Source organism: Gopherus evgoodei, chromosome 23 (genome assembly GCF_007399415.2).
Source record: "Gopherus evgoodei ecotype Sinaloan lineage chromosome 23, rGopEvg1_v1.p, whole genome shotgun sequence".
NCBI classification, from domain to species: domain Eukaryota; kingdom Metazoa; phylum Chordata; order Testudines; family Testudinidae; genus Gopherus; species Gopherus evgoodei.
Window position 1 is genome coordinate 1 of NC_044344.1, and position 16,054 is coordinate 16,054.

The 16,054-nt window shown below is 50.6% G+C and overlaps 1 protein-coding gene across 1 annotated transcript; it reads right to left on the reverse strand.

Moving 5' to 3' along the window:
- Positions 1 to 2,145: 2,145 nt before the first annotated feature.
- Positions 2,146 to 4,270, reverse strand: LOC115639188 (zinc finger protein 436-like). The gene is made up of 2 exons (XM_030541646.1): positions 4,194 to 4,270; positions 2,146 to 3,096 (listed from the first exon to the last, which is right to left on the reverse strand). The coding sequence occupies exons 1-2, from the start codon at positions 4,249 to 4,251 to the stop codon at positions 2,366 to 2,368; spliced, it is 789 nt and encodes a 262-aa protein (XP_030397506.1). The 5' UTR covers positions 4,252 to 4,270; the 3' UTR covers positions 2,146 to 2,365.
- Between the last annotated feature and the right edge of the window lie 11,784 nt (positions 4,271 to 16,054).

The following is a 16,054-nucleotide window of genomic DNA, read 5'->3' on the forward strand; positions in this document are numbered from 1 at the left end:
CATCCTCCTCCCTGGCACAAAAGCCTCTTTCACAACCCCCTCAGGAAACAAATCCATGACCCTTTTGCCCAGTTCTTAGTTACTTCCTGTGCAATTCTCTTCCTGGATCATCAGAGACAATACGGACCTAAAACAACTGAGCAACAGCGTGATTGAGTGCAGTCACTTCAATTAGTTGCACAACTTGATGAACTAGCCCCCACCCCCATTTCCGACTGGAGATTTAACAACAGTTAGTATGTCCAAGACCCTTGGAGTGGTCTCTCCTGGTGACTGAACTGAATTTGAAGTTTCTCCATGTTGTCATGGAGGGAGCAGAGAAAAAAGCAAACAAAATAAGAAATGACTATTTCAGTAATGGGCATTTTCTCAAAGTCCCCAATAAACCCTGAGCCACACTTTGGCAAATAAATTAATATCTGCTTATGTGACCCAATGTCCTTTAAGAGGGAAAAAAACCCCATCACACAAGATACAGCCAGTTTCATAGAACTAGAAATTCCAGAGCAGGTTAAATATGACGACTCAGAATCAGGACAAGAGATTCTCCCATTGCATTCTCCTCTGAGCCGTTCAAACCTCCTGCTCTCATTAGTATCAAGGCATATTATTTACATAAGTTCTAGCATCGTGGTAATGGAAAAAACAAAACCAAACCAACCAGCCAGCCTCTCCATCTGCAAACAATCCCATATCAGTAGGTAAAGTCCTACAACAGGCTTTGCCAACCGTTGGCAAACTGGGATTTCAACTCCAAATGATCTCACTGTATTTGAGGTCCATCCAGGTCTGTGACACTTTCATCTCAGGCCCTAAATTACTGTTTAGGAGCAAAGAAAACAAATTGTGAACCACAAACAGAGGGCTGAGAACCCTGAATGATAGGACACATTGAATGGTGGAACTGTAGAAAGTAGAGAAGATAAATTCTAGCGGGTGTCATGCAGCCACCAGGTGATGCTCTGGAACTGCTCCCTACGAAACTGGTCAGGACTCTGGGGAAGCCTCCTCTCTCTGAGCAGACTGTCTCCAGGGCAAGAAGCTTATGCAGCTTCCACCTTCCTGGGTCTGACTCCAGAGCATTCAGCATCCGCTGCCCCACCATACACTTCCCACAGCAAGCCCCACACAGATGGGGTCCTGGGGAAGCCACAGGGTCCTGCACACCAATTTCGCAGTCAGACGTGACTCTCAGCCAGACAGTAAAACAGAGGTTTATTAGATTACAGGAGCATGGTCTAAAACAGAGCTTTTAGGTACAGAGAATGAGACCCCTCGGCCGGGTCCATTCTGGGGAGGCAGGAAGACCAGAGCCTCGTCTGGTTTCGCTCCATTTCCCCAGCCATCTCCAAACTGAACCTCCCTCCAGCCTCTCACCCAGCCTCTGTCCAGTTTCTCGGGCACAGGTGTCACCTGGCTCCAACCTCCCTCCTGGGTTCTCATGTTACATGCTCAGATAGCTTCCCTCAAGGAAAGTCTCCCATCCCCAATGCAGCCAGTCCCAATAAACCTCCCCTGCTACCTTCCCAGGCCAATACTCCCCACTCCCTGCTGTGCCACAGGCACCCACCCAGTATTCAAAGAAAACATTGAGAACATTCCCACTTTGTCACAGTCACACACCCTTATTCCTCAGAACCTCCCACCACCGAGGTATTGGTGCAGCACACAGGGAAACTGAGGCACACACAGTATTCATGTAAAACTCACATAGGTTCACATACAACATAACAAGGGAAAATCCCCACTTTATCACACCCTCTATCCCCACGCCTTCTCTGTTATATTTACATTGAGGAAAAAGAGTACAAGACACAACTGCTATTCAGCAGAACCCAGTGCAATCTGGGAACGAGGCAATCTGTCCCTAATGGGGGAACCTGGTGACTAACAATCACTGCAGTGGGAGGAAAAGTATAAACGTGATGCTCCAAAATTGGTTAGACTAGGAAAAGTGATGGAGGTTGTGTCCAGTGGCAAGGGAGCTGAGATGCCACAAATGCTGCCTTAAAGTTCACTACTTTGGAATTAGGAAAAGGGGGGAAAAAAATCTTTCCTGAGTCCTAGACAAGATTTTCATGGTGTTTATCTCCCTTGCACCTTCTCTGGTGATACATAAGAGAAAAGCTGTGATGGAAGGTTTTCCCACACGCATGGCATTCATAGAGTTTCTCCCCTGTGTGGATCCTCTGATGTGTAATAAGGCCAGATTTCCGAGCGAAGGTTCTCCCACACTCGCAGCATCCATAGGGTTTCTCCCCTGTGTGGATTCTCTGATGGCAAGTAAGGTGTGAGCTGTCAATGAAGGTTTTCCCGCACTCACGGCAGTTGTAGGGTTTCTCACCTGTGTGGATCCTCCAATGTTTTATAAGGGCTGAGTGCCAAGAGAAGGTTTTCCCACACTCATACCATTTATAGGGTTTCTCCCTTGTGTGACTCCTCTGATGCGCAATGAGATTTGAATGCTGAGTGAAGGTTTTCCCACAGTCGCAGCATCCATAGGGGCGCTGCCCCTATGGATTCTCTGATGGCAAATAAGGTGCGAGCTCTCAGTAAAGGTTTTCCCGCACTCACAGCATCCATAGGGTTTCTCCCCCGTGTGCATCTTCTGATGGCAAATAAGGTGTGAGCGCTGAGCGAAGGTTTTCCCGCACTCACAGCATTCATGGGGTTTCTCCCCTGTGTGGATCCTCTGATGGCGAATAAGAGTTGAACGCTCAGTGAAGGTTTTCCCGCACTCGCAGCATCCATAGGGTCTCACTCCAGTGTGGATTCTCTGATGGTGTGAGCACCTCCTGAACTTTTTCCCACTCTCAAAGCCCGTGTTATTTCTCTCTCCCGTAAGGATTCTCTGCCAGGCCGTGGCTTCCTTGAGGCCTTTGTGAGTTTCCCGATAGTGAACAGATATTCCAACTTTCTGCACTGGCTGGTTCCCCTGACGCTTCTCTGGCCTGTGCTGCCCCTGAGAGCCTTTTCCCTGCTCGCAACTCCTGGACACACTCCCTTTGCATCTTTGCAACAATGCCCCACGTGTTTCCAGTTGCTCCTCTTCCTGCTGAGGCGTCTGCTCCACAGTCTCTCTCACCATCCCCTCACCTGCTGGGACAGAGAAAGGAAAACCTCAGAAACCAAAAGGGAAAAGGGGGGACAAGCCAAGACAGTAGCTGGAGATGGGGAAATTCAGTCCCTGATTTTTCTCCAACAGTGAGAGAGGAGAGGATCAATTCTGCATCTAGTTCCCACTGAAACACTCAGAGAGAAGGGAGTCTGGGGAGAGAACTACTGCCAGGAGTTAGGATGGGTAGGAAGCCAGGAACAGTATCTGCCTTGAGGATAGGACACCTGCTGAGGACCACCCTGAACCCAGAGACCTCACAAGGTCTTTGCTGGGAATCCCAGCTGTTTCCTTCAACAGCTGAGTAGGTTTAATGATCCCTCACTCATGCAGCTGCCTCTCAGGATCTCTCTTTCCTCTAAGCCCTGGAAATCTGGGGCCCATGGCTCTTCCTCTTGTTCCAGCTGGGAGCTGACATCAGGTTTGAAAAGTGGGAACACTGCTCAGGGCAAAGAAAACCAGTGAGATCAGATAACATGCAAAAGAAGAAGTTACTCAACTTGTGCAGTAACAATGGTTCTTGAGATGTGTCTCCCTATGGGTGCTCCACTGTAGGTGCTAGCATGTTAAAAATAGTTGTGTAGACCGGTGGCTTTCCACACTACTGTGCCCCTTTCAGGGGTCTGATTTGTCTTGCATACCTCCGAGTTACACCTCATTTAAAAACTACTTGCTTACAAAATCAGACATAAAATACAAAAGTGTCACTGCACACCATGAATTGCTGACTTGCTCATTTTTACCATATCATTATAAACTAAATAACTGGAATATAAATATTGTACTTACATTTCAATGTATATTATATAGATTAGTATAAACAAGTCATTGTATGAAATTTTACTCTGTACTGACTTGGCTAGTGATTTTGCTGTAGTAACTCTGGAAGATCTCTGAGTACCCCAGGGGTACACATACCGCTGGTGTAAACACTGCAGCTCAGGCTTAAGAGACTGAGCTCCAGCTCAATCTACAACATATTTGCAGTTACATACAGGCCACCAAGGCCAGTCTGGGGACCCAGTCTGGGAGGGTATCTCCCAAAGGCAGCGCAAACATCCCAGTACGTGCTACTTACGAGGCTTTGCTGTTTGGAAGGGTGTTCCCCACAGCTCCACCACTCTGAGACAGGGCATTTCGGAGGCAGCACCCTTGTGTGTCATGATGGCACCTCAGTGAGTCTCAATGATTTCAGACTCCTTATAAACACCGTCTCTTCTGGGGTGCTGCAGCCAGTAGGTATTTACAGCCACATGAGAGAGGCTTTGCATTGTCCATTGTGCTGCATTCATACGTGGACAGTTCTCGATCGTGTTTCCATGTAAATGGAGACAGGTCTATGCTACTTCAACAGGAATTACACCTCCATCCCAGGAGAGGAATTCACTCCTTCACACCCAGTCAGTAACAAAGCACATTGAGAGGGAAGCTGACCCATGCTTATTTTTCATTAAAAAACCTACTAAATAAAGCCCCCATTCTCCAGAGGGAGACAAGGTCAAAGTGAAGGGCTAGGAGCATGAATCATAAAATAACAGAAACACATGGGGTAAAAGGACCTCAAGGTGTCAGTTAGTCCATCCTTCAGCCGTGAGGCAGGACCAAGTATACACAGACCATCGGTTTAACCTCTTCTTCAAAACCTCCAGTGACCAGGATCCCACAACCTCTCTTGGCCCGTATTACACAGGAGGTCAGACTAGATGACCAAATAGTCTCCCTTGGCCTTAAAATGTCTTGATTGACAGAAGGAAGGACTTAGCACATGCCATTGTGCATTGTGTCCCTCAGATGTGAACACCAGCATTTATTTGCAGGCACTCCAGCAGCGTGCACTGTGCCAGCTGTAGCTTTACATGAACAGTGGAGGGACTAGCTTGGCAGAACTGTGACACCGAGAGAGGTGCACGTGAAACTGGAAGGAACAAGTATTCCTCATTTCAGTGCAGAGTGGTGCAGGCAGCATCAATAAAGGCGCACAAGGGTGTGTTCTTGCCACAAGGTTTGTCAGCAGGCTGGTGCCATACATGCCTGGGGTCCCTGGGGCTCAGTGAGGGGTAAGTGAAGGCAAGGACTCAGAAGGAATCCTCATTGGAAGGGTAAAGGGGTGGTGACATTATGAAAGTCCAAGATGGATTGTGTGCAGTAGGATCAGGATCTGAGCACAGGCCGGGGGGAGGCAGCTTCTGTTCCCTACATCGGACCTAACCCCAAGTTTTGCCTTAGCAAAGAGATGGTGTCAGCATTTGCACTGTCCTGCGCCTGTGCTCTGCTCCCAAAGTGTTCTGTAGCGGGGAGGGCAGAGCGCTGGTCTGCGTCTCACTGGCCTCTCGGGGTGTCGCTGAAACAGGGCAACGCCGAGGGTGTATTGTGAACCTTAACTCTTCATTTCCCCTTCTAAGAACTGAGGGGATGGGAATCCTTACCCAGCGAGGTTACGTTCTTGTAGTTCTCCTGCATGACATGTCTGTAAAGGGCTCTCTGAGCGGGATCCAGCAGAGCCCACTCTTCCCTGGTGAAATACACAGCCACCTCCTCGAAAGTCACCAGCCCCTGAAAGAGAAAGAGCCCCCCACTCTGCACCTGCTGCCCAGTGACAACCCCACCGGTCACAGGGGAGAGGGCCAATCACATGGAAGCTCTGGGAGGCAGGCAGGCAGGATCACACTCCCTCCCCATCAGAACAGACAGGAGGCATCAGGGGGAGGGGGGAAGAGAGAGAGAGGGAGTGCGCGCCCCTCGCCCCTTCTAGCAGAGAGAGATGGGAGGGGTCTGAACATTCAACACTCACCTACCTGCCAGAGGCTGATACAGGTGATAGAGCCTCTGGCAGATATCCCAACAGCCTCCCCAGTGCCAGCACTTGGATGGGATGGGATGGGGGTCTTCCCCGGGCCTCAACTGGCGGTTGCCCTCTGGCTAGTAGGTTCAGACTCCAGCATTGGAGGCTGGTACATTTCCCCAGCCCAGTCCAGGGGGGGCTGACAAATTAGGGAATTTCCACCCACAAACCCCATGGGTCTGTTGCTAGAATCTAGGCACCACCATAAACAAATCCCAGATGGTTTGTCACACCCTCTTCTTCTCCCTTTCTCCACCCTGGGTATTTCCTGCCCCCACCCACCTCCTGACTACCCCCAGAAGCACCCACCTCCTATGTCTTTACTGCCCTTCCGCCGCCAACAGGCCCACTGTGCCAAAGTGAGACTGTTCTTAATGTTGTCTCTGAATATTGGGGATGCCTCAGTTTCCCCTATGCCTTTCTTAAGTATCTTGGTGGGGGGGACCAAGGTGTGTGATTGTTGTAGAGCCCTAGGGGGCCAGTGTGATGGTGTCTGCACAGAGAATGGCCAACATCCTGTCTCCTGGTAACTGATGGCCTGGGCCCCTCCTCCCCTGCAAGGTGCCAACTGAAGGTGTTGGAGAACAAAGAGATCAGGTGGCCTCCTGGCCCAGGAAATAGACAAAGGCCAGAGCAGGGGCTGGAGGGAGTTTCAGTTTCAAGCTGGCTGGGGAAATGGAGGGAGGCCCAGACCTGGGTTCTGGGCTCCCTAACCCTCCCATGATGGACCTGACTTAGGGCTCCTGTTTCCTGTACCTAGAAGCTCTGGTCTGGACCGTGTTCTTGTCGTCTAATAAACCTTCTGTTTTACTGGCTGGCTGAGAGTCACGTCTCACTGCGGAGTTGGGGAGCAGGGCCCTCTGGCTTCCCCAGGACCCCACCTGGGCAGACTCGCTGTGGGAAGCCACCGTGCGGAAGGGGCTGCTGTGAATGCTCGAGGTCAGACCCAGGAAGGTTGAAGCCCTGGTGACAGTCTTCTCAGAGAGAGGAGGCTCCCCCAGAGTCCCGACTGCCCTCGTATGGTGCAGTTCCAGAGCATTACCCAGGAACACCGTGACAACTGACAAATTAGGGAATTGCCACCCACAAATCCCTTGGGTCTGTTGCTAGAATCTAGGCCTCACCATAAACTAATCCCAGCCCGTTTGTCACGCCCTCTCCCCATCCCTTTCTCCACCCTGGGTATTTCCTGCCCCCTCTCACCTCCCCCACCCCCAGAAGTACCCACCTCCTATGGCTTTACTGCCTTTCTGCCACCAACAGGAGCCCACCAGCAACTGCTCGATAATCCCTACCTGAGCTGGCCCCACGGCAGCCATCTCTCTTGCCTGGGAGGATGGGACGTGACACTGCAGCCTGTCAGGGCATGAAGGGGACGTATCAGAACAGGACAGTCACGTCACATCACAATTCCCCCCGGCTCTTTCCTCGCAGATGGATGTTCTTGACTCTGTCATGCAAATAAGAGAAATATTCAAAACACAATTAGTAATGGGACGGGGGGGAAGACATGGGACTTCAACTACCCAGACACCTGTTAGAAAAGGAATTCAAACAGACACAAAGTGTCCAATGAGCTCTTGGAATGTGTTGGGGACACTAACTGTGTGGCCATGCGGGAAAATACACAGGGTATTTCCTCATGGAGCAACAGTGACTCTGTGTGGCCACATGGGGTAATGCACAGAGCATGTCCTTCATGGCGCAACAGTGACACCGGGCGGAAACATGAGGTAATGAACTGAGAATATCCTTCATGGAGCAACAGTGACACTGTGTGGCCACATGGGGTAATACACAGAACATTTCCTTCATGAAGTAATAGTGACACTGTGTGGCCACTTGGGGTAATGCATAGAGCATTTCCCTTATGGAGCAACAGTGACACTGGGTGGTAATGTAGGGTGCACAGAGGATTTCCTTCATGGATCAGCAGTGACACTGTGTGGCCATGCAGGGTAATACAAAGAACATTTTCTTCATGGAGCAACAGTGACACTGTGTGGCCATGCAGGGTAATGCACAGAGCATTTCCCTCATGGAGTAATAGTGACACTGGGTGGCAACATGGGGCAATGCACAGAAGATTTCCTTCATGAAGCAACAGTGACACTCTGTGGCCATGCAGTGTCATGCATAGAGCTTATCCTTCATGGATCAACACTGACACTGTGTGGCCATTAGGTCTAATGCACAGAGCATTTCCCACATGGAGTAATAGCGGCACTGTGTGGCCACTTGGGGTAATGTACAGAGCATTTCCTTAATGGATCAAGAGTGACATTGGGTGGCCACGCAGCGTAACGCACAAATAATTACCTTCATGGAGCAACAGTGACACTCGGTGGCCATGCGCAGTAATGCAGAGAGCCTTTCCTTCATGGAGCAATAGTGACACTGTGTGGCCACATAGGGTAATGCACAGAGCATTTCCCTAATGAAGCAACAGTGATACTGGGTGGCCACGTGGGGTAATGCATAGAAAATTTCCTACATGGATCAACAGTGACACTGGGTGCCCATGCAGCATAATGCACAGAGCATTCTCTTCATGGAGAAACAGTGATACCTTGTGGCTATGCAGTATAATGCAGAGAGTATTTCTTTAAGGAGCAACAGTGACACGGTGTGGCCACAGGGGGTAATACACAGAGCATTTCCCTAATGGAGTACTAGTGACACTGGGTGGCAACATGGGGTAATGCACAGAAGATTTCCTTCATGAAGCAACAATGACACTCTGTGGCCATGTGTGGAAATGCACAGAGCTTATCCTTCATGGATCAACAGTGACACTGTGTGGCCACGCCAGGTAATGCACAGAGGATTTCCTTCATGTAGCAACAGTGACACTGGGTGGCCACGTGGCGTATCGTACAAAGAATTTTATTCATGGAGCAATAGTGACACTTGGTGGCCATGCACGGTAATGCAGAGAGCATTTCCCTCATGAAGCAACACTGAGACTAGGTGGCCATGTCGGGAAATGCACAGAGCATTTCCCTCCTGGAGTAATAGTGACACTAGGTATCCATACGGGTAATGCGTAGAGGATTTCCTTCATGAAGCAACACTGACACTCTGTGGCCACACGGGGTAATGCACAGAGCATTTCCCTCATGAAGCAACAGTGACACTGGGTGGCAACGCAGGGTAATGCACAGAGGATTTCCTTCATGGATCAGCAGTGACACTGTGTGGCCAGGCAGTGTGATGCACAGAGGATTTCTTTAAGGAGCAACAGTGACACTGTGTGGCCATTAGACCTAATTAACAGAGCATTTCCCTCATGGAGTAATAGTGACACTGTGTGGCCACTTGGGATAATGCACAGAGCAGTTCTCTCATGAAGCAAGAGTGACACTGGATGTTAACACAGGGTAATGCACAGACCATATCCCACATAGAGTAATGGTGGCACTGTGTGGCCACTTGGAGTAATGTACAGAACATTTCCTTCATGGATGAAGAGTGACACTGTGTGGCCACACGGGGTAACGCAGAGAGCATTTCCCTCATGGAGAAACAGTGACACTCGGTGGCCATGTGCAGTAATGCAGAGAGCATTTCCCTCGTGGAGTAATAGTGACACTGTGTGGTCACTTAGGGTAATGCATAGAGCATTTCCTTCATGCAGCAACAGTGACACTGGGTGGCCACGCCCGGTAATGTACAGAGCATTTCCTTCATGTAGTAACAGTGACACTGGGTGGCTATGCGCAGTAGTGCACAGAGCATATCCCTCATAGCGCAAGAATGACACTGGGTGGCCATGCCAGATAATGAATAGACCATTTCCCTCATGGAGCAACAGTGACACTCTGTGGTCACGAGAGGTACTGCAGAGAGCTTTTCCTGCATGCAGCAACAGTGACACTGGGTGACCATGCGGGGTAACGCACAGAGAATTTCCTTCATGGAGCAACGGTGACACTCGGTGGTCACTTGGGGTAATGCACATAGTATTTCTCTCATGAAGCAACAGTGACACTGGGTGGCAACACAGGGTAAGGCACAGAGGATTTCCTTCATGAAGCAACAGTGACACTGGGTAGTCATGCAGCATAATGTAGAGAGTATTTCTTTAAGGAGCAACAGTGACACTGTGTTGCCATTAGGGCTAAGGCACAGAGCATTTCCCACATGGAGTAATAGTGGCACTGTGTGGCCTCTTCGGATAATGCACAGAGCATTTCCTTCATGGAACAACAGTGACACTGAGTGGCCACGTGGGGTAATGCACAGAGCATTTCCTCCATGGACCAACAGTGACAGTGCTGTACTGAGAAGGCTGTGACCTGCCTGTCAGGCTCAGGGGGGGCTGGTCTTTCCACACACACAGCATCTTTCTAGAGATTTTGGGCGTAGAAGAAGTGGGGCTGGTACTAGAGCTGCCCACACCCATACTATCACGTCCAGCTCCATTACTGCAGCACCCAAAAGCCTTATTCAAGGTCCGGGTCTTATTGTGCTGAGGACTGCATGGCCAATCAGAGAGACAGAGGGATGCACATGGAGATGAGTGTGTAAGGCATGTGGATGGATAGAGCAATGTATATGGCATACAGGGGGATGCATGGATGGCTGAAGGGTTGGACAGGGCTGAAGGGATGGATGGTAATGTCACAGACTGCTAAGTTGGTAGCTTCAGCTCATGGCTGCTGGCCGTGTCACCTCTGGACCCGTTTCCTGCACCATCCAGCCAGCAGAAACTGCCCTCGCAGTGCTACACTCGTGCTACATGCAATGCACACCCTGCTGCTCAGGGATGTACAAGCATGCGGTCTCCCGGCTGCTTAACCACCTGCTCCACAGCCTCCACAGGTCTCATCTTTCTTGAGACGCAATGCTCTTGCCAGGGGGCGGGGTCCCTCAAACCTCCTCAAATCCTGTACCCAAAGCAGCTTACTAAGCAGAGACTGAGGCTAAGAAACCCCACTTGTCCCCACCCACATCCAGCTGGAGCTGCAGCCCAGGGCCCAGCTGAGCCAGGCAGCCAGCGACGCAAACAGGTGGGGACCCTGGTGTCTCAGGAGTGGGAAATGTCTCATCATATTCTCTCTAGCACCATGGCACTGTTACACCATAGTCAGGAGTGGCGCCATGGTTTTTGCTGCCCTAGGTGGCAGCGCTCCTCCTCTGAGCATTCGGTGGCTGGGGGTCCTTCCGCTCCACGTCTTTGGGACACTTCTATGCTGCTGCTGTTGGCCAAATCCTCCCGCCAAAATCTAACCCCCAACACAAATTTTTAACACACTCCTCTTCCGGAACCCATATTGAACCAAAAATTGCTCACCCTATAACCTGGTCCCCAACCCTAAACCCCTTAACCCAAACTGTGCCCAATCCTCCTCCCAACCCTAACTGCGAGCTCCGAACCTAAGCCCGACACCGCTCCAACCCGGAGCCCAGTTCCCAACTCCCACACTGGAAAACCCCAGGAATCCTGCTTCCACTGGCCTCCCAGCTACAGGGACTTCGCTCACACGCACGGGAGCGGATTCTGCAGCTACAATCATTGCACGTGTTCACTGGCAGCGCCCAGCGCAAAGCAGGGAGTTTGGTCCAACTCCCCGCGGCAGTGGCTGTGCCCATGGGCCTGTGGCGGGTTCGCTGCCCACTGGATCCTTCACTCCAGCCTGGAGATTTCCCGCCTCCCTTCAACGACTGCAAACGGTCCCGGGGCTTGGAGAAGTTTCTGAGCAACAGGTGCCTGCAGCAGCAATTTCCACCCCCAGGCAGTGACAGCCCATTGGCTGCCAGCTCGGTCAGAAACCATCACCTAGTGACACTGACAGCTCATTGGCTGCCAGCTCAGTCATAAAACATCTCCTAGCGACAGCCCATTGGCTGCCAGAAAACACCAGCACACAAGCAGGTGCAACCAGTGAACTCCCTGAGCTCTGCGGCTTCGCAAGTGAGGACGGCAGCGCCCGCTGCTGGGGGTCTCCGTTCCTCCGCCCGGGCAGCCGGAATCGACACCACTCGGCCTCAATCTGCTTCTCGCAGGCCTGCGCTGAGCGCCGACTGCACAAGGGCCTGGCGGCTGCGCCCAGCTTTGCTTTCAGAAAGCGTCACCCAGGCACAGCCCAATGGGAGATTAGCTGTGAGAAAACATCACTTAGTGAGGACCCAATGGGAGATCAGCTTTCAGAAAACATCACTTAGTGAGGACCCAATGGGAGATCAGCTTTCAGAAAACGCCGGGCAGGCCAGCACCGCAGCTCTGGTCTTCTCAAGTGGCCGGACTGTCAGCACCGCTCCACGCCCGTAACAGAGCAGTACGTCTCACACTCCCCAGCGGGCACTAACCGGCCCCACGCTGCCTTCCAGTCCAGGTTCTGCCGCGCACCTCAAGCGCTCCCTCACGCTCCTCCGTTCTGCGGTCAGTCACCCAGAGCCACCTCACGTAGCGTGCCTAAGCCGTGGGCACTAACACCCCCCAACACAGCCAGGTAACAAACCAGAGGTTTAGCCCCAGAACCACCAGGAAACATTGTTTTGGCACAACACCGGTTTTCTGTAATTTTATGTAATGTCTCTTCTTTAGTTTATTCACAGCGCCCAGCGCGCCTTCACCACGTCAAACTACAGGCTTCCAGTTCAGGGTGACCACACCCTCAGTCAGTGGCACCCTCCTAATGAGCTACACTAAAAATATGGGTCCCAACCCCAAAACTTACCCCAAATTGTCCCCAAACTGCCACTTCTTAATACTGAAATAAGATATGCCACCCTCAATCACTCCCCTTGATCTCCAGCAGTGGAAGCCTGACACCAGAAAACAACGTTGATATTTAAATTAGCTAGTACATCACTCGGTCAATTCCCTCTGCTCTCCAGCAGGTGGCGTCGGAGAGCTCCAAGCTCGCTCACTGACCTTTCTCCCATTAGCTTCAGACCCCAGGGTTTGCAATCGCATCTCTAGAATTCTAGCAGAAGAGTATCACTTATTCACTTGTGTTAGCAGTTGAGGAATGTGGTGCACTCTGAGGGGATGTACTTGTATCTTTGCAATAATATCCCAAGTATGCTATTAGAATTTCTGTTAGACAACTTTAAGGGCAACTTATATTTGGTAAAAACCTTATTTAGTGAAAGAAATGCTGGCGTGACAGCACGGTTACTGGGGCAACAAAACACTTTCCTTCCTGGGTGAAACAAGACGTCAGAATTAGAAAATTACATAGTTTGTTCCAATGTTGGTACAGCTTTAAATTCACTTATGTGCGGGTTTGTTTAAGGCTGACTGTTTTGGTTTACTGGCTTTTTTTTGTAAATTGAGATGGAGCTTTTAATTGATGTTTGCTGGATTGGAATATCTGACATGCAATACTGGTTTTGACCTAGTTCTGCATATTTTTATAAAGATTTGGCCAGTATTCAGCTATTCAATTGATTTATAGGTGGTTTTAATTGTAGGGATTATTTATTTTATCATCCCGTAGTAGCAGTCTTTTTTGATAATTTATAACATTTGTTAAATTTTGTTTTTAAAAACAAAATAGTTTTTCTTAATGTTTATGTTTTAAATTAAGCATTGTTTACAGTTCCAAATTTTGGTTTCTGATGGGCTATTTAAGAGGATTTGGGATTTAATACTAAAACTTGGACAGATTTAGATTATTTGTATGGACTTGGATTAAATCCCATTTACTATTTTATTTTAATAAAAATGATATTGCTGCAAATCCTGGCCAGGGGAAGAGGAGATGAGCCTGGCCTTTAACTGAGGAGCAGAGGCATACCCCCCATGCAGGTGAAGCCAGGTGATGAGGGGGTTGCAGTCTCTCAATTTTTTTCTCCAGCCCCCCCTCACCCGCTCCCCCACCCCAGCAAATGGCAAGAGGCTGATACTACATCTGCTGGCCCCCTGCATTACCCCAACTGGTTACTGGGTGTCACGGCTGCCCCATGGGAGACCTCCCCCCATGCATTACCTTGACTGGCCACCGGCTGTCACTGTGGTGCCAAGGGGAACATACTCTCTACATTACCCTACATAAGAACGGCCATACCGGGTCAGACCAAAGGTCCATCTAGCCTGGTATCTGTCTACCGACAGTGGTCAATGCCAGGTGCCCCAGAGGGAGTGATGCTAACAGGCAATGATCAAGTGATCTCTCTCCTGCCATCCATCTCCATTCTCTGATGAACAGAGACCAGGGACACCATTCTTTACCCTTCCTGGCTAATAGCCATTTGTGGATGTAGCCACCATGAATTTATCCAGTTCCCTTTTAAACATTGTTATAATCCCAGCCTTCACAACCTCCTCAGGTAAGGAGTCCCACAAGTTGACTGTGTGCTGTTTGAAGAAGAACTTCCTTTTATTTGTTTTAATCCTGCTACCTATTAATTTCATTTGGTGACCCCTAGTTCTTGTATATTATGGGAATAAGTAAATAACTTTTCCTTATCCACTTTCTCCACATCACTCATGATTTTATATACATCTATCATATCCCCCCTTAGTCTCCTCTTTTCCAAGCTGAAGAGGCCTAGCCTCTTTAATATTTCCTCATATGGGACCGTCTCCAACCCCCTAATCATTTTAGTTGCCCTTTTCTGAACCTTTTCTAGTGCTAGAATATCTTTTTTGAAGTGAGGAGACCACATCTGTACACAGTATTCGAGATGTGGGCGTATCATGCATTCTTATGTTCTTAACTGGATGTCACTGCTGCTTCATGGGTGCATTACCTTGACTGGTCACCTGCTGTCACTGCTGTGCCAAGGGAAACGCCTTTTGTGCATTACCCTGACTGGCCACCAGGTATCACTGCTATGCCAAGGGAAGCATGCTCTGTGCATTACCCTCACTGGCCACCGGGTGTCACTGCTCCTCTAAGAGAACCCCTGTCTGTGCATCATCCCTACTGGTCACTAGGTGTCACTACTAGTACAAGGGAACCCTTGTGCATTACCCCAAGTGCCCACTGCATGTCACTGCTGCGCCAACTAAATGTGCTCAGTGCATTACCCTGACTGACCACCGGGTGCCACTGCTGCTCCAAGGGAGACATACTCTAGGCATTACCGGGACTGGCCACGGGCTGTCACTGCTGCTCCAATAGAAACACCACCTGTGCATTACCCCAACTGACCACCAGGTGTCAATGCTACGCCAAGGGGAACATACTCTCTGCATTACCCTGACTAGCCACCGGGTGTCGCTGCTGCTTCATGGGAGATATTCTGTGCATTATCTCGACTGGCCACTGGCTGTCACTGCTGTGCCAAGGGAAATACCTTCTATGCAATACCCTGATTGACCACCGGGTGTCACTGTCGCTGCAACGGAAACACCGTCTGTGCATTACCCCAACTGGCCACCTGGTGTCACCGCTGCTCCATGGACAACACCACACTGTGCAGTACCTTGACTGGCCGCCGGGTGTCACTGCTCCTCAATGGGGGAGACACTTTTCAGTAGCCAACCTGGTTCACCCTCTGGCCACCCAGCTCTGATCACAGGGCTGCCACCAGCAGCAGTGCAGAAGTCCCCACTTAACTATGTGCAGCCCAGAGCATGCGGTGGGTTCAGGGTGCCCCACAGCAACCCAAACAGACCCACTCTGCCCCAGGCTCCTGGGCCTGCCGCCTGTGGTTGATGCTCCCTGAGGGCTCTGCCAGAGCCAAGTTCCCCTACTCGGGCAGCTCTTGGGGGCTGCAAGCAGTCAAAAGGCGGCGGGAAGCTGAGGATCAGCCGCAGCCCCAGGAGCCAAGAGCAGCAGCAGGAGAAGATGACAGGAGCAGCCCAGCTGCCCATCTCCTGGCACCAGCCAGCACATCAGTCACTCCCCAATGGCTGGCTCTAGCCACCACCTGGCCATGAGGAGGGCAATGCAGAGGGCGGGGCAGCGCTGGCACTTAAGAGCAGCAGGAAGCAGAGTCATAGAGATGGGTGGGGCCTTGTGGCAAGGGGGAGTGCAGGCCCCCAATTTTCTCTCTAGCCTAAGTCAGCCCCCCCACTGGAAAGAGTACGGTGCCATCCACGGAGGGGGAAAATTGGGGGTTGAGGGTTGGGATTACAGGGTCAGGGTCTAGGGGTTGGATTAGGGTGAGGGTAAGGGGGAGTTAAGTTTAGTGTGTGG